At 40.5% G+C, this 24,820-nt stretch overlaps 1 protein-coding gene across 2 annotated transcripts in view; it reads right to left on the minus strand.

Moving 5' to 3' along the window:
• Nucleotides 1-24,820, minus strand: part of sorcs3a (sortilin related VPS10 domain containing receptor 3a) — an 850,680-nt gene that overhangs the window by 18,953 nt on the left and 806,907 nt on the right. For both annotated transcript variants that reach the window (XM_061977170.2, XM_061977173.2), the window contains exons 23-24: nucleotides 15,680-15,811; nucleotides 9,966-10,065 (exon numbers count right to left, since the gene is read on the minus strand). In XM_061977170.2, the coding sequence (XP_061833154.2) occupies nucleotides 9,966-10,065; nucleotides 15,680-15,811 (232 nt within the window). The remainder of the gene's footprint in view (nucleotides 1-9,965; nucleotides 10,066-15,679; nucleotides 15,812-24,820) is intronic.

The raw sequence follows: 24,820 nt of genomic DNA on the forward strand, positions 1-24,820 counted from the left end.
GGTGTGATATCAATTTGGATAGCATGATATTATCATATAATTATTTGCAATGAAGGCAGAGGAAATGAATCACAACTGCAGTTTCAGCACATGAGTGTATTAATTTATATACATTAAAAAAAAAAAAAAAAAAAAAGTATATATATATTTATATATATATTTAAATGATCATCCAAACTGGTATCGACGTGTTTTGTGTCATTTATTTTTGCTCTGTTGTCCTTTAAATTGCCTTGTCCAAGTCCATGTCCTCCTTGAATGTTCTGCAGAGCCAAAAAAAAAACCCAGAACAGTTAAACAAAAGATCACATTATTAATTATAGGAGTACGGTATTTTCCGGACCATAGGGCGCACCGGATTATAAGGCCGATGAGCGGGTCTAGTCAGGTCTATTTTCATACAAAAGGCGCATTAAAGGGGTCATATTATTATTATTTTTTTCTAAATGTAAAACACTTCCTTGTGGTCTACATAACATGTAATGGTGGTTCTTTGGTCAAAATGTTGCATAGATTATTTTTTACAGATCATCTTCAAGCCGCTTTCTGACAGTCGCCTCAAGATGCGTCGTTTTGTGGGCGGTCTTAATTACGTGGCTCACTTTCGGCAGCGTCTTCTCCCCGTCATCTTTGTTGTAGCGGTGTAGCGTGCAAGGACGGGTGTGGAAAAAGTGTCAAAAGATGGAGCTAACTGTTTTAATGACATTCAGACTTTACTTAAATCAATAACGGAGCAGCATCTCCTCATCCGTGGCTCAATAATGCAACAACAAGGCTGGAAATGTGTCCGTGATAAACCGTCTGTGGAGGGGGGCGTGGTCTGCTGGCCTGCCGCGGATCGGGGTGTGTAAGGACCGGCCTCGAAGCACAGCTGGCAGGGGATTGGATTACCCAGCTGGGGATGATCATACGATCACCTGCCATGCTTATTAGCAGCGGCCGGGCCGAGACACTGATGATTTGGAGTTGCTAATGGACAGACACACGCGCACGAGAGTCAAAAAAAAAAAGACGACCAGAAAGACTGAAAAGTTGTGTGCGCTGCCAATAAAGGACATTGTAAACAGCAGACATCCGGACTAGCGTGAAGCTTGGTCAGCGTTAGGAGAACCCACCAGGGAGAGAGACTTCCACACCGTCCGACCGGCATTCTCTAATAACTAAAGTTCCTTGGGTGGATTATGTAAACTCACTACACCGGTATGTTTTAGTGCTTTCATGGCGAGTTTACTGACAGATATAAGTAAGAACTTTACACTACTTTATATTAGAAATGGCAACAGCGGAGGATGAATGTACCATAACAAGAAGATAGAGAAAAATAAGAAGCTTATCGACTACGTTGTCGGCACGGACTGCAAAGGGGGACACGCGCAAATTTTAGGACTTATGCAAATCTCAAATACACATCAGCAGGTACCAGAAGGTAATAAAAGTTGCTTTTGCATAATATTGGGAAACAAAACGCCAGATAATATGTCTTACCTTATACACACACCATAATAATACTCGTATGTTGAAGCACAGTACAATCCATCAAGTGTCTACATAGCTTACCAAGGTCGTACTAAAACATTTTGATTGATTTTTGAGCGCCGTGTGTAATGTTCTATATTTTCAATGGAACATGTTTACTTGAGTCATTGCAGTCTACACATATCTCGTATGTGTGACTGCCATCTACTGGTCACTTATCATTACACTATGTCCCAAATAAAATAGCTTCGAGGTCTGTAGGCAAACCCCAAATTATGCCGTACATTAGGCGCACCGAGGTTATAAGGCGCACTGTCGAGTTTTGAGAAATTGAAAGGATTTTAAGTGTGCCTTATAGTCCGGAAAATACGGTAAACATTTTCACATAACATGCAAATGTCCACAAAAAATAGCAATAACTAATATCGGTACATTGATAAACACATTTACAATACTTCACTATTCCGGCCACACATAAATACAACATAATTAAGTCAACTTTACAATGAATGAAGTCTCATATTTTAACACAAATGTATATCACTGCTGTCACCCGAGTTTGATATGTCTACTTTTAGGTGTTTTCAATAAATAAATAAAGCCATACTTACATTTTAAAGTGTCTCTTTCCGCTCCGCGTAGTGTTGTCATGTTAGAAATAATAAAAATAAAAATAAATTAAAACATTTAAAAATTCATAATAAACAATAAATAATAAAATAATAAATAATAAATAATAAATAAATAAATGCATACAAAATAAATAAATACATAATTAAATCAATAAATAATAATAAGCGCAAAGGATCTTAGTAAATTAAAAAAATTAAAAATTCATAATAAATAATAAATAAATAAATGCATACAAAATAAATAAATACATAATTAAATAAATAAATAATATAATTAAATAAATAAATAATAATAAGCGCAAAGGATCTTAGTAAATTAAAAAATTTAAAAAATCATAACAAACAATAAATAATAAAAAATAAATAAATAAATAATAAAAAGCGCAAAGGATCTTGGGATATGAAAAGGGTGGGAAGTGTTGCTATTAGCAGAAAAGGACACATTTGTTGGCTGGATTTAAAGGACACTTGGAACTTTTTTGAATTGGGACAGCCTTTGCACACCGTGATGACGTCAGCACCCCACAATGCTGCGATGGATGCAGCCGCCAAATTGAGACACAGCTTATGTATAATACCTTTTTACCTCTGAAAGATGTTACAGTGCAGTTGTAAAACCATACAGATATATGGACATTTACATCAACAATACGATTTGCCTGAGTGGCTAGACAGGACATGTTAAAATAAATAAATAAAACTGTACAGTGGTACCTAGTTCACCAGTTTTACGGGATACAAGCTATAAGTGTTTTTCTTTAGTCTGCAAGCAAAAAATTGTGTTTTTTGGCGACACCTAGTGGCCACAATATTTACTCAAGTAAAAGTCATGACGCAGTAACTTGAATGATGCATACATGTTTGTTACTGGATACTTTATAATACACTTCTGCCTTGGAGACTGTATTTGTGTAAGTTAAATAAATATAAAGCTGTAGTTATTTGATACTTGTTTATAATGACAAATATTTGATGATCCGTAGCCCGGATCATGTTTTGTTTACATTTAGGATTCCCTTGTTTCTGTTTCAGCACCCCTGTTTGTCTTCCTCGTTGCCATGGGTGCTGATTATGTTCACCTGCCTCTTGCTCACCTGCTCCCGGTCACTAATCAGAGAGCTATTTTTTAGTTCTGCTTTTCGCCACACTGGCTGTTTTGTTTGCTTAATGCTAGTTTTTCGATACCTCCCCGTGCCGTCGGCACATTCCTGTTTTTGTTATTCTTGCTTTGTTTTGGTAATAAATAATTATTCCTACCTGCGCACCGCTTCCTGATGTCTATTCGCATCTTGAGGAAACGAACAACCCATAACCACGTGACCCCATTGTAACAAAATGTGCTGTTTTAGACTGAGATATTGTTTAAATAAGGACACTTATTAGGTATGTCTTGTTTGTGTGCTATTGTGCGCTTAGTTGTTGTGTAGCTGCTCCTAGTAGCCTATCATGTTTACCTTTTGCAAATAACTTAACTAAAATACAAGCAAAGATCAACCTTTTGTGCTTATTGAGGACATTTAGCTGTTAACTATCTGTCAAGTTTTGCACAAAAAAACAAACATGCTGTGCAGGACTGAGTGTACCGGAGTCTATATTGGATAAACAAAAGAAATTGGACGCGCATACGTGTCCTCTTCGACCCTCGGCCCATCCTGTAGAGTGGGAAAATGTAACGGCGTTCAGTTACTGTTGAGCAACAAGCGGAAAAATAGCGAGCAGAAATGCACAAAGAAAAAGGTACATTATGGACATCGCGTAAGCCATGGCAAGTCGTTCTCACGCATTGGAACAAATGCGTGAGGCGCGCTTCGGCGCTTACAGAGAAAAGGAGCTTCACTTTTGTGTTTAGAATTTACTGCATTGATAACATAAAACATAGATTGTTACTGTAACTGGTTTAGTAAAATGGGATAAAACCGAGGCAGGAGGCAGAAAGTAGACAGGAAGACCTATACAAAACCCAAAACCAGTGAAGTTGGCACGTTGTGTAAATCGTAAATAAAAACAGAGTACAATGATTTGGAAATCATTTTCAACTTATATTCAATTGAATAGACTGCAAAGACAAGATATTTAATGTTCGAACTGAGAAACATAGTTAACTTAGAATTTTTGGCAGCAACACATTACAAAAAAGTTGGCACAGGGGCATTTTTACCACTGTATAGTATGGCCTTTCCTTTTAACAACACTCAGTAAATGTTTGGGAACTGAGGAGACCAGTTTTGGAAACTTTTCAGGTGGAATTCTTTCCCATTCTTGCTTGATGTACAGCTTAAGTTGTTCAACAGTCCGGAGGTGTCGGTTGTGGTATTTGACGCTTCATAATGCGCCACACATTTTCAATGGGAGACAGGTCTGGACTACAGGCAGGCCAGTCTAGTACCCGCACTCTTTTACTACTAAGCCACGCTGTTGTAACACGTGCAGAATGTGGATTGGCATTGTCTTGCTGAAATAAGCAGGGGCGTCCATGAAAAAGATGTTGCTTGGATGGCAACATATGTTGCCCCAAAACCTGTATGTAGCTTTAAGCATTAATGGCGTCTTCACAGATGTGTGAGTTACCTATGCCTTGGGCACTAATACACCCCCATACCATCACAGATGCTGGCTTTTCAACTTTGCGCCTATAACAGTCCAGATGGTACTTCTCCTCTTTGGTCCAGAGGACACGACGTCCACAGTTTCTGAAAACATTTTGAAATGTGGACTCGTCAGACCACAGAACACTTTTCTTCTTTGCATCAGTCCATCTTAGATGAAATCGGGCCCAGTGAAGCTGGCGGCGTTTCTGGGTGTTGTTGATAAATGGCTATCGCTTTGAATAGTAGAGTTTTAAGTTGCATTTACAGATGTAGCAACAAACTGTAGTTACTGACAGTGTTTTTTTTTAAGTGTTTCTGAGCCCATGTGGTGATATCCTTTACACACTGTCGTCATTTTTTTTTTTTTTTTTATGCAATACCGCCTGAGGGATCAAAGGTAACGGAAATTGCCACTTACGTGCCTTGATTTCTCCAGATTCTCTGAACCTTTTGATGATATTACGGACCCTAGACGGTGAAATCCCTAAATTCCTTGCAATCGCTCGTTGAGAAATGTTGTTCTTAAACTGTTGGACAATTTGCTCACGCATTTGTTCACAAAGTGGTGACCCTCGCCCCATCCTTGTTTGTGAATGACTGAGCATTTCATGGAAGCTTTTTTTTTTTTATACCCAATCATCGCACCCACCTGTTCCCAATGAGCCTGTTCACCTGTGGGATGTTCCAAATAAGTGTTTGGTGAGCATTCCTTAACTTTCTTAATCTTTTTTACCACTTGTACCAGCTTTTTTTAAACATGTTGCAGGCATCAAATTCCAAATGATCTAATATTTGCAAAAAAATACCAAAGTTAAGTATCTTGTCTTTGCAGTCTATTCAATTGAATATAGGTTGAAAAAGATTCGCAAATCATTGTTTTCTGTTTTTATTTACGATTTACACAACATGCCAACTTCACTGGTTTTAGGTTTTGTATTATTTATTGGTCAAAACATGTCAAAACTCTTCTCAAGCCAAGCACACACTTCTGGCATCCCAGTAACAGCGCTACGCAATGGGCGACATTGTTTCGAATATGAGTTTTTTGAGGTACAAGCTGGGTTACAGAAGCAATTAAGCTTGTATCCCGAGGTACCACTGTATCATTATGTAATTTTAAGGTAAAAAAAAATTTTCAAGGTAAATTTTTTTTTTCAAGGTAAAAAATGATTTTCAAGGTAAAAAAAAAATTTCAAGGTAAAATCTTTTTTTCAAGGTAAAAAAAAAATTTCAAGGTAAAATCTTTTTTTCAAGGTAAAAAAAAAAATTTCAAGGTACATTTTTTTTTTCAAGGTTAAAAATGATTTTCAAGGTAAAAAATGATTTTCAAGGTAAAAAACATTTTTTTCAAGGTAACATTTTTTTTTCAAGGTAAAAAATGATTTTCAAGGTAAAAAAAAAATTTTTGAAGGTAAAAATTTTTTTTCAAGGTAAAAAATGATTTTCAAGGTAAAAAATTATTTTCAAGGTAAAAAAAATGTTTCAAGGTAAAATTGTTTTTTCAAGGTAAAAAATGATTTTCAAGGTAAAAAATGATTTTCAAGGTAAAAAATGATTTAAAGGTAAAAAAAATGATTTTCAAGGTAACATTTTTTTTTTCAAAGTTAAAAATGATTTTCAAGGTAAAAAATGATTTTCAAGGTAAAAAATGATTTTCAAGGTATATAATGAAGCTGAGGATGATACAACAATTCCCAATCATTTGCTGCTGTCAACTGTTGCTACAGTCAGATTGGCACAGCACAACATCCTCAACTCATAGTAGCCTGCACTGCCCTAATTAGTCGAGTGCATCATCTGCATAAAAAAATTAATGCTGGTGCCTCTTTTTCCCTTCTCAATAATTACTTTTACTACAGCATGTTTTGTACATTTTGGTCAGTTTTGGTACACTATATTGCCAAAAGTATTTAGCAACCCATCCAAATGATCAGAATCAGGTGTCCTAATCACTTGGCTCGGCCACAGGTGTATAAAATCCAGCACTTAGGCATGGAGACTGTTTCTACAAACAGTTGTGAAAGAATGGGCCGCTTTCAGTGATTTCCAGCGTGGAACTGTTATAGGATGCCACCTGTGCAACAAATCCAGTCGTGGAATTTCCTCACTCCTAAATATTTCAAAATCAACTGTTGGTTTTATTATAAGAAAATGGAATAGTTTGGGAACAACAGCAACTCAGCCACCAAGTGGTAGGCCACGTAAACTGACAGAGATGGGGTCAGCGGATGCTGAAGCGCATAGTGCAAAGACTTTCTGCACAGTCAGTTGCTACAGAGCTCCAAACTTCATGTGACCTTCCAATTAGCCCACGTACAGTGCGCAGAGAGCTTCATGGAATGGGTTTCCATTGCAGAAAACAGCTGCATCTAAGCCATATATCACCAAGTCCAATGCAAATTCCATCTGGCAATCTGATGGACCAGTCTGGGTTTGGAGGTTGCCAGGAGAATGGTACATTTCGGACAGCATTGTGCCGAGTGGGAAATTTGGTGGAGGAGGAATTATGGTGTGGGGTTGTTTTTCAGGAATTGGGCTTGGGCCCTTAGTTCCAGTGAAAGGAACTTTGAATGCTCCAGGATACCAAAACATGTTGGACAATTCCATGCTCCCAATCTTGTGGGAACAGTTTGGAGCGGGCTCCTTCCTCTCATACTTGCCAAATTTCCCGGGAGACTCTCGAATTTCAGTGCCCCTCCCGAAAATCTCCTGGGGGCAACCATTCTCCCAAATTTCTCCCGATTTCCACCCAGACAACAATATTGGGGAGGTGCCTTAAAGGCACTGCCTTTAGCGTCCTCTCTCACCTGAAACCTTCACCCCTTAACAGCCGCATGCTGTTCTCACTCAGGTCCGCATGCTGACCTGAGGACAGCCTGTCGTCACGTCCGCTTTTCCTCCAAACAAACAGCGTGCCGGCCCAGTCACATAACATCTACGGCTTTTCACACACACAAGTGAATGCAGGCACACTTGGTCAACAGCCATACAGGTCACACTGAGGGTGGCCGTATAAACAACTTTAAAGGGGGACATTATCACCAGACCTATGTAAGCGTCAATATATACCTTGATGTTGCAGAAAAAAGACCATATATTTTTTTAACCGATTTCCGAACTCTAAATGGGTGAATTTTGGCTAATTAAACGCCTTTCTAATATTCGCTCTCGGAGCAATGACGTCCCAACGTGACGTCGCATCGGGAAGCAATCCGCCATTTTCTCAAACACCGAGTTAAATCAGCTCTGTTATTTTCCGTTTTTTCGACTGTTTTCCGTACCTTGGAGACATCATGCCTCGTCGGTGTGTTGTCGGAGGGTGTAACAACACGAACAGGGACGGATTCAAGTTGCACCAGTGGCCCAAAGATGCGAAAGTGGCAAGAAATTGGACGTTTGTTCCGCACACTTTACCGACGAAAGCTATGCTACGACAGAGATGGCAAGAATGTGTGGATATCCTGCGACACTCAAAGCAGATGCATTTCCAACGATAAAGTCAAAGAAATCTGCCGCCAGACCCCCATTGAATCTGCCGGAGTGTGTGAGCTATTCAGGGACAAAGGACCTCGGTAGCACGGCAAGCAATGGCGGCAGTTTGTTCCCGCAGACGAGCGAGCTAAACCCCCTGGATGTCTTGGCTCACACCGTCCCGAAGATGATCAAGAGAAGAATATCGACCCTAGCTTCCCTGGCCTGCTGACATGAGGGTATGTCTACAGAATATATTAATTGATGAAAATTGGGCTGTCTGCACTCTCAAAGTGCATGTTGTTGCCAAATGTATTTCATATGCTGTAAACCTAGTTCATAGTTGTTAGTTTCCTTTAATGCCAAACAAACACATACCAATCGTTGGTTAGAAGGCGATCGCCGAATTCGTCCTCGCTTTCTCCCGTGTCGCTGGCTGTCGTGTCGTTTTCGTCGGTTTCGCTTGCATACGGTTCAAACCGATATGGCTCAATAGCTTCAGTTTCTTCTTCAATTTCGTTTTCGCTACCTGCCTCCACACTACAACCATCCGTTTCAATACATTCGCAATCTGTTGAATTGCTTAAACCGCTGAAATCCGAGTCTGAATCCGAGCTAATGTCGCTATAGCTTGCTGTTCTTTCCGCCATGTTTGTTTGTGTTGGCTTCACTATGGACGGGTGGTTAAAATCAGGCACTTTGAAGGTTTTTTTAGGGATATTGCGTGATGGGAAAATTTTGAAAAAAACTTCGAAAAATATAATAAGCCACTGGGAACTGATTTTTAATGGTTTTAACAATTCTGAAATTGTGATAATGTTCCCCTTTAACACAGTTACAAATATGCACCACACTGTGAACCCACACCAAACAAGAATGACAAACCACATTTCGGGAGGACATCCGCATCGTAGCACAACATAAACACAACAGAACAAATACCCAGAACCCCTTGCAGCACAAACTCTTCCGGGACGCTACAATATACACCCCCCCCATCTCCCGAATTCGGAGGTCTCAAGGTTGGCAAGTATGCTTCCTCTTCCAACATGACTGTGCACCAGGGCACAAAGCAAGGTCCATAAAGACGTGGATGACAGAGTCTGGTGTGGATGAACTTGACTTGCCTGACCCCGATAGAACACTTTTGGGATGAATTAGAACAGAGACTGAGAGCCAGGCCTTCTCCACCAACATCAGTGGTCCAATGCCCTTTTGGAAGAATGCTGGGAAATTCCTATAAACACACTCCACAACCTAGTGGACAGCCTTCCCAGACGAGTTGAAGCTGTAATAGCTGCAAAAGATGGACCGACATCATTTTGAACCCTATGGGTTAGGAACGGGATGGCACTTCAAGTTCATATGTGAGTCAAGGCAGGTGGCCAAATACTTTTAGCAATATAGTGTCCCCAATCTATTTCCAGGATTTAAATGCATACAACTACTATTTTTGTATGTGTAGACCATAATTGTTATTATTGTTGTTTGGGTCGGTTTTGACCCAGTTATGTGAAAAATGAAAAACAATCATTCGTGCCTAACTGGAATCATAAACACAATTCCCGCTCACTTACAAGGTGAGCCAACTAGTCCAGAGACTGCCAGCTCTTCTACTAACCCTGCGGGCTTTTAGTTAGGGGTTTCTCTCTTTGCCCGTTTGGCTCCGTCCCTGGGCAAAAAGCCCTCCTGCTTTGTCCCAAAACCGACTCATTAACATTGCGACAAAAGGCAACCAAATCACAGTATGGCAGATAACTTAAAAACAACAAAAACGAAAGAAGAAAATGTCTCTTACCCAGTGTTAGCTGTGTGTTGTAGACTATCACTCTTACGCCAGGCTTCAGCTCAAACTCCACCAGATTTTGATTCAGTGCATTTACAATTATGGTCGATATCTGTTGGACGTATGCAACAACAGTTTTGTTTTTAGAAACAGATCATTGGTAAGCTTTCTAATTATGAAACTTAAAGGGGAACTGCACTTCTTTTGATGTCATGTTTTTGTTATGTTCTGTTAAATTTGGACTCCCTTAGTTCCCGTTTTGGGTGATTGGGTTCACCTGCCTCTGGTTCGTGGTCCCACTCTCAGCTGCTGTCAACGACTAATCAGAGAGCCATTTATTCACCTTGCCCGCCACGCTCAGTCTGGCGTCATTGTTTGCTACACGCAACCTGCTACGTAAGTCTTGTTTGTTTCATGCCACAGTTACCTGATTATTGCTTGTCCCTAGTCCAGGGGTCGGCAACCCGCGGCTCCGGAGCATGCGGCTCTTTGATCACTCTGATGCGGCTCAGCAGCTTACTTGCTGAACCCCCCAATTTCCCGTGAGACTTCCGGATTTTAGTGCCACTCGCAGAAAACTCCGATTTTCACCCTTACAGCTATAATAACGGCGTGCCATGATGGTACAACATTTAGCACTCTCTACAATCTGTATTAACAGCGTGCCAGCCCAACACTTGTTGTACAATATACATCTTCTGCTTGCACACGTGCGTGACAGCAAGGCATACTTTGTCAACAGCCACACAGGTTACACTGACGGTGACCGTATAAAACAACTTTAACACTCTTACTAATAATGCGCCACACTTTGAACCAAAACCAAACAAGAATGACAAACACATTTCGGGAGAACATCTGCACCGTAACACAACATAAACACAACAGAACAAACACCCAGAATCCCATGCAGCCCTGACTCTTCCGGGCTACATTATACACCCCTGCTACCACCAAACCCCCACCCCCCCCCCCCCCTGTGCGTCGGTTGAGGTGGGCGGGCTTTGGTAGCGGGGGTTTATAATGTAGCCCGGAAGAGTTAGGGCTGCATGGGATTCTGGGTATTTGTCCTGTTGTGTTTATGTTGTGTTACGATGCAGATGTTCTCCCGAAATGTGTTTGTCATTCTTGTTTGGTGTGGGTTCACAGTGTGGCGCATTATTAGTAAGAGTGTTATAGTTTTTTTTATACCGCCACCGTCAGTGAAACCTGTGTGGTTGTTGACTAAGTATGCTTGCTGTCACCTACGTTAGCAAGCGGAAACATCATACAATGTGTGGATGATCAGGCACGCTGGTTGTAGTGGGTGCTATATGCTGTACCATGACGGCACGCCCGACGCTGACAAGCGCCATTCATTTAAAACCCGCGTGCCGCACCAGCTTTTAAATTCCATATAAAGGTGTGGGCAGCGTGTCTGAGACCCCTGGTTTATACATAGCACAGAGCAAATAAAAAACTTTTTATGCAGTGTTATTTCATTTAAAAATTCAAAAAATGTTTGTGGCTCCCATTGTTTTCTATAATTTGCGAAACTGGTCAAAATGGCTCTTTGACTGGTAAAGGTTGCCGACCCCTGCTCTAGTCCATGCTAAGAAGTAGCATTAGCTCCAAGTGCGATCAGCACGTTGTGCCTTCGCCTTGTTCCGTTTTTTTTTTTTTGTACCATTTTAGTATTTTGAGAATTAAATCATGTTCTTACCTGCACGCCGTCTGCATTTCGGGAGAACGAACCCCGCAGTAAACTGCGAAAAACCCCGTCGTGATATTTGGGGAATTTTGCCTATCGTTCACAATCGTTATGAACGACAAGCACTTTTCATGTCGTTATCACCAGTTCCAGGTCCTAAATGGCTGTCAAAGTCTCCTAACTTTTTGGATTATCTCCTCAGCCTTTTACTTTTCAGGTACGAGGCATGATTTATGATCTATAATAAACTTACAGGGAGGAGGGAAGCAAGGAAACAGCAGACCACTCGATGATGTAAACATAGGGACACACGGAAGTGATCACGCCGCCGCTATAAATAGTTTGTCTCTGTTAGCACTTGTAATAACAATATCACTAGTACTTGGTTAATAATTAAGTCACGAAATGTAAATTGAGTATTGTTGGCGCATTTTATAATGGTTATTTATCGGGCGGAATAGTGGCGCTCACATTGGCTGACTTTTATTTACCGTATTTACCGATGAGTGGGTCTATTCAGGTCTATTTTCATACAAATTATAAGGCGCTTTAAAGGGGTCATATTATGATTTGTTTTCTCAATTTAAAACAATCTTGTGGTCTACATAATACAAACCCCGTTTCCATATGAGTTGGGAAATTGTGTTAGACGTAAATATGAACGGAATACAATGATTTGCAAATCCTTTTCAACCCATATTCAATTGAATGCACTACAAAGACAAGATAGTTGATGTTCAAACTCAAACTTTATTTTTTTTTTGCAAATAATAAATAACTTAGAATTTCATGGCTGCAACACATGCCAAAGTAGTTGGGAAAGGGCATGTTCACCACTGTGTTATATGGCCTTTCCTTTTAACAACACTCAGTAAACGTTTGGGAACTGAGGAGACACATTTTTTAAGCTTCTCAGGTGGAATTCTTTCCCATTCTTGCTTGATGTACAGCTTAAGTTGTTCAACAGTCTCCGTTGTGGTATTTTAGGCTTCATAATGCGCCACACATTTTCAATGGGAGACAGGTCTGGACTACAGGCAGGCCAGTCTAGTACCCGCACTCTTTTAAAGCCACGTTGATGTAACACGTGGCTTGGCATTGTCTTGCTGAAATAAGCAGGGGCGTACATGGTAATGTTGCTTGGATGGCAACATATGTTGCTCCAAAACCTGTATGTACCTTTCAGCATTAATGGCGCCTTTACAGATGTGTAAGTTACCCATGTCTTGGGCACTAATACACCCCCATACCATCACAGATGCTGGCTTTTCAACTTTGCGCCTATACCAATCCGGATGGTTCTTTAACTCTTTGGTCCGGAGGACACGACGTCCACAGTTTCCAAAAACAATTTGAAATGTGGACTCGTCAGACCACAGAACACTTTTCCACTTTGTATCAGTCCATCTTAGATGAGCTCAGGCCCAGCGAAGCCGACAGCGTTTCTGGGTGTTGTTGATAGACGGTTTTCGCCTTGCATAGGAGCGTTTTAACTTGCACTTACAGATGTAGCGACCAACTGTAGTTACTGACAGTGGGTTTCTGAAGTGTTCCTGAGCCCATGTGGTGATATCCTTTACACACTGATGTCACTTGTTGATGCAGTACAGCCTGAGGGATCGAAGGTAACGGGCTTAGCTGCTTACGTGCAGTGATTACTCCCGATTCTCTGAACCCTTTGATGATATTACGGACCGTAGGTTGTGAAATCCATAAATTCCTTGCAATAGCTGTTTGAGAAAGTTTTTTCTTAAACTGTTCAACAATTTGCTCACGCATCTGTTGACAAAATGGTGACCCTCGCCCCATCCTTGTTTGTGAATGACTGAGCATTTCATGGAATCTACTTTTATACCCAATCATGGCACCCACCTGTTCCCAATTTGTGTGTTCACCAAATAAGTGTTTGATGAGCATTCCTCAACTTTATCAGTATTTATTGCCACCTTATTGCCACTTCTTTGTCACGTGTTGCTGGCATCAAATTCTAAAGTTAATGTTTATTTGCAAAAAAAAAAAAAGTTTATCAGTTTGAACATCAAATATGTTGTCTTTGTAGCATATTCAACTGAATATGGGTTGAAAATCCATCCATCCATCCATTTTCTACCGCTTATTCCCTTTGGGGTCGCGGGGGGCGCTGGAGCCTATCTCAGCTACAATCGGGCGGAAGGCAGGGTACACCCTGGACAAGTCGCCACCTCATCGCAGGGCCAACACAGATAGACAGACAACATTCACACTCACATCCACACACTAGGGCCAATTTAGTGTTGCCAATCAACTTATCCCCAGGTGCATGTCTTTGGAGGTGGGAGGAAGCCTGAGTACCCGGAGGGAACCCACGCAGTCACGGGGAGGACATGCAAACTCCACACAGAAAGATCCCGAGCCCGGATTGAACCCAAGACTACTCAGGACCTTCGTATTGTGAGGCAGATGAACTAACCCCTCTGCCACCGTGAAGTGGGTTGAAAATGATTTGCAAATCATTGTATTCCGTTTATATTTACATCTAACACAATTTCCCAACTCAGATGGAAACGGGCTTTGTATGTAATGGTGGTTCTTTGGTGAAAGTGTTGCATAAATTATGTTTTACAGACCATTTTCAGGTAGCTTTCTGAGTGTCTCATCAGGATGCGCCGTTTTGTGGGCGGTCTTATTTACGTGGCTCACCTTCGACAGCGTCTTCTCCCCGTCATCTTTGTTGTAGCGGTGTAGCGTGCAAGGACGGGTGTGGAAGAAGTGTCAAAAGATGGAGCTAACTGTTTTAATGACATTCAGACTTTACTTAAATCAATAACGGAGCAGCTTCTTCTTCATCCGTGGCTCAATAATGCAACAACAACGCCGGAAATGTGTCCCGTGAAAAAACATCCGACCGGAACCTTCTAATAACTAAAGTTCCGTGGGTGAATTATGTAACCTCACTACATTTGTAGTGCTTTGATAGCTTGTCTACTGACATTTATAAGTAAGAACTTTAAGCTACTTTATATTAGAAATGGCATCAGCGGTAGATGACACGGACTACAATGGCGGAAGTGCGCACATTATTAGGACTTATGCAGATCCCAAATACACATCAGCAGGTACCAGAAGGTAAGAATTTTTTTTTTTGCATAATATTGTGAAACAAAATGCCAGGTAATATGTCTGCTATTAGGTGCCATCTTGCGGTCCTTATACACACCCCATAATAATAATAATAATAATAGTTTAATGCGCCGACAATCCATTAAGCGGTTCATAGCTTTCCGAAGTCGTACTAAAAACATTTTGACAGATTTTTGAGCGCCGTGTTTAATGTTCTATATTCTTAATGGAACATTTAAAGTTTTTTGGTGTTGTTTACTGGCGTCATCTTGCAGTTTACAAGTCTCTCTTATGTATGACTGCCATCTACTGGTCACACTTATCATTACATTATGTACCAAATAAAGTTGCTTCGAGGTCGGTAAGCACAACCATAATTATTCCGTACATTAGGCAGACCGGGTTATAAGGCGGCATGGCGTAGTGGGTAGAGCGGCCGTGCCAGAAACCTGAGGGTTGCAGGTTCGCTCCCCGCCTCTTGACATCCAAATCGCTGCCATTGCCCCCGGTGCCGCTCACACTGGTGAATGAATGATGAATGAATGATAGGTGGTGGTCGTAGGCGCAAACTGGTGGCCTCGCTTCCGTCAGTCTACCCCAGGGCAGCTGTGGCTACAAATGTAGCTTACCACCACCAGTTGTGAATGTTGGGTTCTCACTCCTCTGTGAGCACTTTGAGTATCTAATAATAGAAAAGCGCTATATAAAATCTAATCCATTATCTATTATTATGAAGGCGCAATGTCGATTTAAAAAAAAATTAAAGGATTTTAAGTGCGCCTTATGGTCCGAAAAATACGGTATGTTTATTTCATATTTAGAATGCATTAAAAAAATCCATCCGTTGTCATGTCTTTCATAATATTATGAATGATAGGCAACGTTACATAAAAAAAAGTGCAGTTCCTCTTTAAGGTGTAAAATGCACCACCCATACCCGCTCTAGCTCCTGCTCACTCCTTTTCTTGTCCTGTGACTGGTTCCTGTGCGGTAACAGGAATAGTTCAGCCGCAGTTGGAACTCCAGGTAACACAGCTACCAAGAGCTGTTCTTCTGGGAACTCAGCCACCTGTGGTAAAGCAAGCATAGATCAATATCAACACTGCATATTGCATTTCTGTCAGCTATTGTTATACCCTTTTTCTTAAAGAAAGGGATAACAACTTGACATAAAGCAATGAGTTAAAGTACAAGTTTATTATTGCATTAGCTTACATCATAGGTGTCATTATGTGCGGCTTCTGCACACACACACAAGCGAATGCATCGCATACTTGATCAAATAGCGATACAAGTTACACTGAAAGTTGCCGTATAAACAACTTTAAGTTAGTGCTGCAAAGGGTTCTGGGTATTTGTTCTGTTGTGTTACGGTGCAGATGTTCTCCCGGAATGTGTTTGTCATTCTTGTTTGGTGTGGGTTCACAGTGCGGCGTATATTTCTAACATTGTTAAAGTTGTTTATACGGGCACCCTCAGTGTAACCTGTATCGCCGTGTGTGTTGCATTCCCGTGTGTGTTCGTGCAGAAGCCGCACATATCTTGTGACTGGGCCAGCACGGTGTTAGAATGGATGAAAAGCGGACGTTAAAGGCAGTGCCTTTAAAGCCCCCCACAAAGACTGTGGTCCGGGTGGACTACGATGAACACCTTGGTTGGATAATGAAGGTTGCCTCAGCCCCGACATTAATGATTTAGCATCCCAGAAAAGATGGCAGGTATCTGGCTTGGGCACATCAGATTAGATCAGTGTGTTGCAAACTGAGCAGTTTAAAGTCCTGAATGGTTGGTTTATTCATTATTTTATTTTCAAACGTATTAGCCTGTGGAAAAAGTTAATGTTGATATTTACCTCAGAAGGCTGCAAATAGAAAAGAGGCATTCAATTTTTATTTAAATTGTATTTGATATGCCGTTGATATTTTTTAATTATTATTATTATTATTTGAAACTCGATTTTGCATGTCACTATAAAGTTATAAAAGCCTTGCTTGTTCAATATTCAATGCAAAACTTGTTTGGGTCCCTATTAAAAGTGTTCAACCTTGACCCGCGGCTTTGTTCAGTTTTACATTTTGGCCCACTCTGTATTTGAGTTTGACACCCCTGGCTCACATTAACCAACACAGTGAGGCAATACATTTTCTTGGGCCTTATAGTAACTTTTGTAGTTGTCTTATTGCGTTCTCTTATTTTTCTCTTTCTCAAATTGCTTAAAACCTGAGCTTACAATGAAAATAAAGAACGAGGCCGCAGTGGTGATCAATCACCCTTGAGTCTGTGATCCCTTTTATATTGTTTTGGTAGCCCGAGATGGCAACATCGTAATGATGAAGGCAATGACGTTGGAGGAAGTGATAAAACAAACTTTATAACACAAGTAACTAGAAAAGCACTAAAACTTTTGCCAGGCCCTACTGCCCAACAATAAAACAGTTCTAAATATTATAAACTTATCACTTTCCTCTGGCACTGTTCCACTAGCATTCAAAAAAGCGGTTATTCATCCTTTGCTCAAAAGACCTAACCTCGATCCTGGCCTCATAGTAAACTACCGGCCGGTGTCCCACCTTCCGTTTATCTCGAAAATCCTCGAAAAAATTGTCGCACAGCAGCTAAATGAACACTTAGTGTCTAACAATCTCTGTGAACCTTTTCAATCCGGTTTCAGGGCAAATCACTCTACGGAGACAGCCCTCGCAAAAATGACTAATGATCTACTGCTAACGATGGATTCTGATGCGTCATCTATGTTGCTGCTTCTTGATCTTAGCGCTGCTTTCGATACCGTCGATCATAATATTTTATTAGAGCGTATCAAAACACGTATTGGTATGTCAGACTTAGCTTTGTCGTGGTTTAACTCTTATCTTACTGACAGGATGCAATGCGTCTCCCATAATAATGTGACCTCGGACTATGTTAAGGTAACGTGCGGAGTTCCTCAGGGTTCGGTTCTTGGCCCTGCACTCTTTAGGATTTACATGCTGCCACTAGGCGACATCATACGCAAATACGGTGTTAGCTTTCATTGTTATGCTGATGACACCCAACTCTACATGCCCCTAAAGCTGACCAACACGCCGGATTGTAGTCAGCTGGAGGCGTGTCTTAATGAAATTAAACAATGGATGTCCGCTAACTTCTTGCAACTCAACACTAAGAAAACGGAAATGCTGATTATTGGTCCTGCTAAACACCGACATTTATTTAATAATACCACCTTAACATTTGACAACCAAACAATTACACAAAGCGACTCAGTAAAGAATCTGGGTATTATCTTCGACCCAACTCTCTCCTTTGAGTCACACATTAAGAGTGTTACTAAAACGGCCTTCTTTCATCTCCGTAATATCGCTAAAATTCGTTCCATTTTGTCCACTAGCGACGCTGAGATCATTATTCATGCGTTCGTTACGTCTCGTCTCGATTACTGTAACGTATTATTTTCGGGTCTCCCTATGTCTAGCATTAAAAGATTACAGTTGGTACAAAATGCGGCTGCTAGACTTTTGACAAGAACAAGAAAGTTTGATCATATTACGCCTATACTGGCTCACCTGCACTGGCTTCCTGTGCACTTAAGATGCGACTTTAAGGTTTTACTACTTACGTATAAAATACTACACGGTCTAGCTCCAGCCTATCTTGTCGATTGCATTGTACCATATGTCCCGGCAAGAAATCTGCGTTCAAAGAACTCCGGCTTATTAGTGATTCCCAGAGCCCAAAAAAAGTCTGCGGGCTGTAGAGCGTTTTCTATTCGGGCTCCAGTACTATGGAATGCCCTCCCGGTAACAGTTAGAGATGCTACCTCAGTAGAAACATTTAAGTCCCATCTCAAAACTCATTTGTATACTCTAGCCTTTGAATAGCCCCCCTTTTTTTAGACCAGTTGATCTGCCGTTTCTTTTCTTTTCTCCTCTGCTCCCCCCTATCCCTTGTGGAAGGGGAGACGCACAGATCCGGTGGCCATGGATGGGGTGCTGGCTGTCCGGGGTCGGGACCCAGGGTGGACCGCTCGCCTGTATATCGGTTGGGAACATCTCTGCGCTGCTGACCCGTCTCCGCTCGGGATGGTTTCCTGCTGACCCCACTGTGGACTGGACTCTTATGCTGGATCCACTATGGACTGTACTCTCACAATATTATGTTAGACCCACTCGACATCCATTGCATTCGGTCTCCCTAGAGGGGGGGGGGGGGGGGGGGTTACCCACATATGCGGTCCTCTCCAAGGTTTCTCATAGTCATTCACATCGACGTCCCACTGGGGTGAGTTTTTCCTTGCCCTTATGTGGGCTCTGTACCGAGGATGTCGTTGTGGCTTGTGCAGCCCTTTGAGACACTTGTGATTTAGGGCTATATAAATAAACATTGATTGATTGATTGATTGAATCCAGACTGTGATCCAAATAACCCCCAGACTTGTTCCTTGTACCGTTTCTGACATTTAGTTATATTTTATTATTTATTTTGTAATTCTAGTGTTTGTAATTGTTTTTTAATCAAGTTTTAAGTTATTACAGTATGTCTCTATATACTTATTTATTTATTTATTTTTTAAATTAATTTTGGCCAAAGGGGGCGCATTTCAATTTCTTACACACACTTGTTATTGCATATGTTGGCCAGAGGGGGATAACTTCAAATGTTTACACACACTTGTTATTTCATATGTTGGCCAGAGGGGGATCACTTCAAATGTTTACACACACTTGTCATGTTATATGTTAAACAGAGGGGGAGCACTTCAAATGTTTTACACACACACTTGTTATTTCATATGTTGACCAGAGGGCGAGCACTTTTAAAACCGACACACAGTCAATTTGAAAAATCCCTCCTTTTTGGGACCACCCTAATTTTGATAGATTTCACCACCAGGGGTGGAAATACAAGAACACACACACACACACACACACACACACACACACACACACACACACACACACACACACACACACACACACACACACACACACACACACACACACACACACACACACACACATTATTGTATGTCCGAAAAATGCCTACCTCTTTAGGACCACCCTTTCTAGATACATAAATATTTGTATTTACAACAATAATAATATATACATACTATGCAAATATAAAAAAAGGTAAGCTTTTAGTTATTTTTTTATTATTTATTTTGTAATTATTGTGTTTGTAATTGTTTGTTAATCAAGTTTTAAGTTATTACAGTATGTCTCTGTATACATATTTTTATTTTATTTTTTAAATTAATTTTGGCCAAAGGGAGCGCTTTAATTTCTTACACAGACTTGTTATTACATATGTTGACCAGAGGGCGAGCACTTTTAAAACCGACACACAGTCAATTTGAAAAATCCCTCCTTTTTGGGACCACCCTAATTTTGATAGATTTCACCACCAGGGGTGGAAATACAACACACACACACACACACACACACACACACACACACACACACACACACACACACACACACACACACACACACACACACACACACACATTATTGTGTGTCCGAAAAATGCCTACCTCTTTAGGACCACCCTTTCTAGATACATCAATATTTGTATTTACAACAATAATAATATATACATACTATGCAAATATAAAAAAAGGTAAGCTTTTAGTTATTTTTTATTATTTATTTTGTAATTCTTGTGTTTGTAATTGTTTGTTAATCAAGTTTTAAGTTATTACAGTATGTCTCTGTATACATATTTATTTTATTTTTTTTAAATTAATTTTGGCCAAAGGGAGCGCTTTAATTTCTTACACACACTTGTTATTACATATGTTGGCCAGAGGGGGAGCACTTTTAAAACCGACACACAGTCAATTTGAAAAATCCCTCCTTTTTGGGACCACCCTAATTTTGATAGATTTCACCACCAGGGGTGGAAATACAAGAACACACACACACACACACACACACACACACACACACACACACACACACACACACACACACACACACACACACACACACAATCACACACACACACACACACATTATTGTATGTCCGAAAAATGCCTACCTCTTTAGGACCACCCTTTCTAGATACATAAATATTTGTATTTACAGCAATAATAATATATACATATTTGCAAATATAAAAAAGGCAAGCTTTTAGTAATTTTTTGTTATTTATTTTGTAATTCTTGTTTGTAATTTTTTTTTTAATCAAGTTTTAAGTTATTACAGTATGTTTCTTTATACATATTTATTTTATTTAAAAAAAAAAATTTTGGCCAAAGGGGGCGCATTTCAATTTCTTACACACACTTGTTATTTCATATGTCGGCGAGAGGGGGATCACTTCAAATGCTTACACACACGTGTTATTTCATATGTTGACCAGAGGGGGAGCACTTCAAATGTTTTACACACACTTGTTATTTCATATGTTGACTAGAGGGGGAGCACTTCAAATGTTTTACACACACACTTGTTATTTCATATGTTGACCAGAGGGGGAGCACTTCAAATGTTTTACACATACTTGTTATTTCATATGTTGACCAGAAGGGGATCACTTCAAATGTTTTACACACTCTTGGTATTTCATATGTTGACCAGGGGGGAAGCACTTCAAATGTTTCACACACACTTATTATTGCATATGTTGACCTTTCAAACTGTGTCTTACCCCACATCAGCCTGTTGTAGTTTTTAGCGCTTCCTGTTTGAGTGTACTGACAGATATGAGTTAAAACTGTTCGCTACTTTGTATTAGAAATGGCAACAGCGGAGGATTTTAGCATACATGTGCATGTACGAGCCAGTCTGTCCTACAAAAGGAGGATAGAGAAAAACGTATTGATGACAACTTTGGACAAAACACAGATACCAAGAGTTGAGAAAAGGTGCTTTTTTTCATTGTAAGACCCAGTGCTCCACCAACTAGGACTACCTCCTGAAGATCCCAGGCGCTACAAAAAAATAACGTAATCATAAAGGTCCTTGGTGGCCACATAGGTTCTGCTGACTCTCTCTCTCTCTTTTCATAAGGGAATTATTTGTATTATTTTCATACAGTTACATTGTTATATATTATTGTATTACCGTATTTTCCGGGCCATAGGGCGCACCGGATTATAAGGCGCACTGCCTATGAATGGTCTATTTCGATCTTTTTTCATATATAAGGTGCGTCCGGATTATAGGGCGCATTAAAAGAGTCATATGATTATTAGTATTTTTCTAAATGTAAAACACTTCCTTGTGGTCTACATAACATGTAATGGTGGTTCTTTGGTCAAAATGTTGCATAGATTATGTTTTACAGATCATCTTCAAGCCGCTTTCTGACAGTCGCTTCAGTATGCGCCGTTTTGTGGGCGGTCTTATTTACGTGGCTCACCTTCGGCAGCGTCTTAATCCTTGTTTTAGCGTTGTAGCGTGCAAGGACGGGAGTGAAAGAAGTGTCAAAAGATGGAGCTAACGGTTTTAATGACATTCAGACTTTACTTCAATCAATAACGGAGCAGCATCTCTTCATCCGGAAACAACAACAACACTGGAAATGCGTCCCGTGAAAAACCGTCCGACCGGAACTCTCTAATAACTAAAGTTCCTTGGGTGAATAATGTGAACTCACTACACCGGTATGTTTTAGCGCTTTCATGGCGAGTTTACTTACAGATATAAGTAAGAACTTTACACTACTTTATATTAGAAATGGCAACAGCGGAGGATGAATGTCCCATAACAATAAAATAGAGAAAAAGAAGAAACTTATGACTACGGGGTTGCCACGGACTACGACGGCGGACGCGCGCACATTTTCAGGACTTATGCAGAACCCAAATATACATCAGCAGAAAAGTTGGTTTTGCATAATGTTGCGAAACAAAACGCCAGGTAATATGTCTGCTAATAGGTACCATTTTGCGGTCCTTATACACACACTATAATACTCGTATGTTTAATGCGGCAAAAATCCATCAAGCGATGCGGCTTCATAGCTTACCGTAGTCGTACTAAAACAATTTGACAGATTTTTGTTCAATATTCTCAATGGAACATTTAAAGTTTTGGTGTTGTTTACTGGCGTCATCTTGCAGTTTGGTGTTGTTTACTGGCGTCATCTTGCAGTTGACACGAATCTCTTATGCATGATTGCCATCTACTGGTCACACTTATAATTACACCATGTACCAAATAAAATAGCTTTGAGGTCGGTAAGCACAACCAGAATTATGCCGTACATTAGGCGCACCGGGTTATAAGGCGGACTGTCGATTTTTGACACCTTATAGTCCGAAAAATACGGTATGTCCATGAAGGTTCCACGGTATGTCTGGACTGAACTGAATGTATGAAAGGGAAAGTGAGCTCTTTCATTTCATTATGGTGCGCACACGCAAAAGTACAACTAGGGATGATACTCGAAACCGGTTTTCCCGGTTGTTCGATAAGAAAAGAACCGAGTCCTCGGACTCGAATCCCTTTTTGAGAACCGGTACCCGTTATCGAGACCACTACAGTAAAGAAAAAGAGTTGGTTCTTTATTGGAATCCCTGGGAACGAATCTCGTCCCGACCAGAAATGCCCCTTGAGACATCACAAGAAATGACGTCACGTAGCTCAGTCATTAGGCGCAGATAGCGAAAGCAGGAAAAACAATGGACCGGAAAAAGCACTCCAAGGTGTAATAAAGTCCAAAACAAAAAGGTATAATCCAACGAATAACTTTACTGAGAGATTTGAGCAGGGTACAAACACATGACGAACACTTTTACGACCAACCGGAAACATAGCAACCAGGCTAGCAACGCACCTCCTTTACGGCAGCTGTCGCAACGTTCTTAAAGCAACCGCAGCACATACATATATATGTACAACATATATCTCCCTTTTTTAACTTTTGTTTTTCTTTCCTTGTAAACAAAACAAAATCACACTGTATATGTGTTGTCTGTCTAATTATGAATAATGCAGACGAGGCGTGTTGGCTGAGTTCTTGACGTTTACTATCACAGCGTGCTCATAACCTCATTCTTAGCTGCCGGGTGGCGACATGCAACAACACTTTTCGGGGCTACGGCGCATGCTCGTCACTCCCGTTGCATGCTGGGTAGTGTAGTTGTTATATTCCCTAGCGCAGAGTTTTTCAACCACTGTGTGCTGGTGAGATATTGTCTGGTGTGCCGTGGGAAATTATGCAACTTCACCTAATTGGTCCAAAAAATATTTTTTGCAAATCAATAATTATAATCTGCAAATAATGTGCCGTTGCTTAGTGTCTGTGCTGTGTAAACCACGTAATACTCCATGTCAGTAGGTGGCAGCAGGTAGTTAATTGCTTTGTAAAAGTCGTAAAGTGTCGGGTGAGACGAGGATGGTTTGTTGTGATCCCAATATGCAGACCACATCGGGAGGCAGTGTGCAGGTAAAAAGGTATGTAATGCTTAAACCAAAAATTTACGTAAGGGAAAGGCAATGGCTATGCAAAACGAAAGTAAAACCGAACTGGCTACAAAGTAAACAAAAAAAGAACGCTGGACGACAGCAAAAACTTACTGCGTCCACAAAGTACGTCCATTCTTGACATGACAATCAACAATGTCCACACAAATAAGGATAGCAACAATGTAAATAGCCTTGCTTGCTAACACAAACCAGGTGCGCGGAATAGCGCTCAACGGAAGACATGAAACTGCTACAGGAAAACACCAACAAAACAGGAAGAGCCACCAAAATAACAGCGCAGGACAAGAACTAAAGCACTACACACAGGAAAACACTAACACACTCAAAATAAGGCACGACGACCTGGTGGAGTTTCATTTTTTTAACGTTTTCTGCTGGTGGTGTGCCTCCGGATTGTTTGAATGAGAAACATGCGCCTTGCCTCAAAAAAGGTTGAAAAACGCTGCCCTATAAAGAAATAATGTTAACTCAATAAAGTGTATTTCTTTTTTTTTGCTTCAACTTTTCATTTTTTAGCATTTTAACCACATTTGCAAACAACTTTTCTCTTCATAGAATTGTCTTTCAATAAATAAATGAAGTGCAAAAATGTCAAAGCATCATAGCAAACAGTTATGTCAAATAGCAGCAGAAGTGCACTT

The sequence above is a fragment of the Nerophis lumbriciformis genome, linkage group LG16, assembly GCF_033978685.3.
Source record: "Nerophis lumbriciformis linkage group LG16, RoL_Nlum_v2.1, whole genome shotgun sequence".
Classification (NCBI taxonomy): Eukaryota; Metazoa; Chordata; class Actinopteri; order Syngnathiformes; family Syngnathidae; genus Nerophis; species Nerophis lumbriciformis.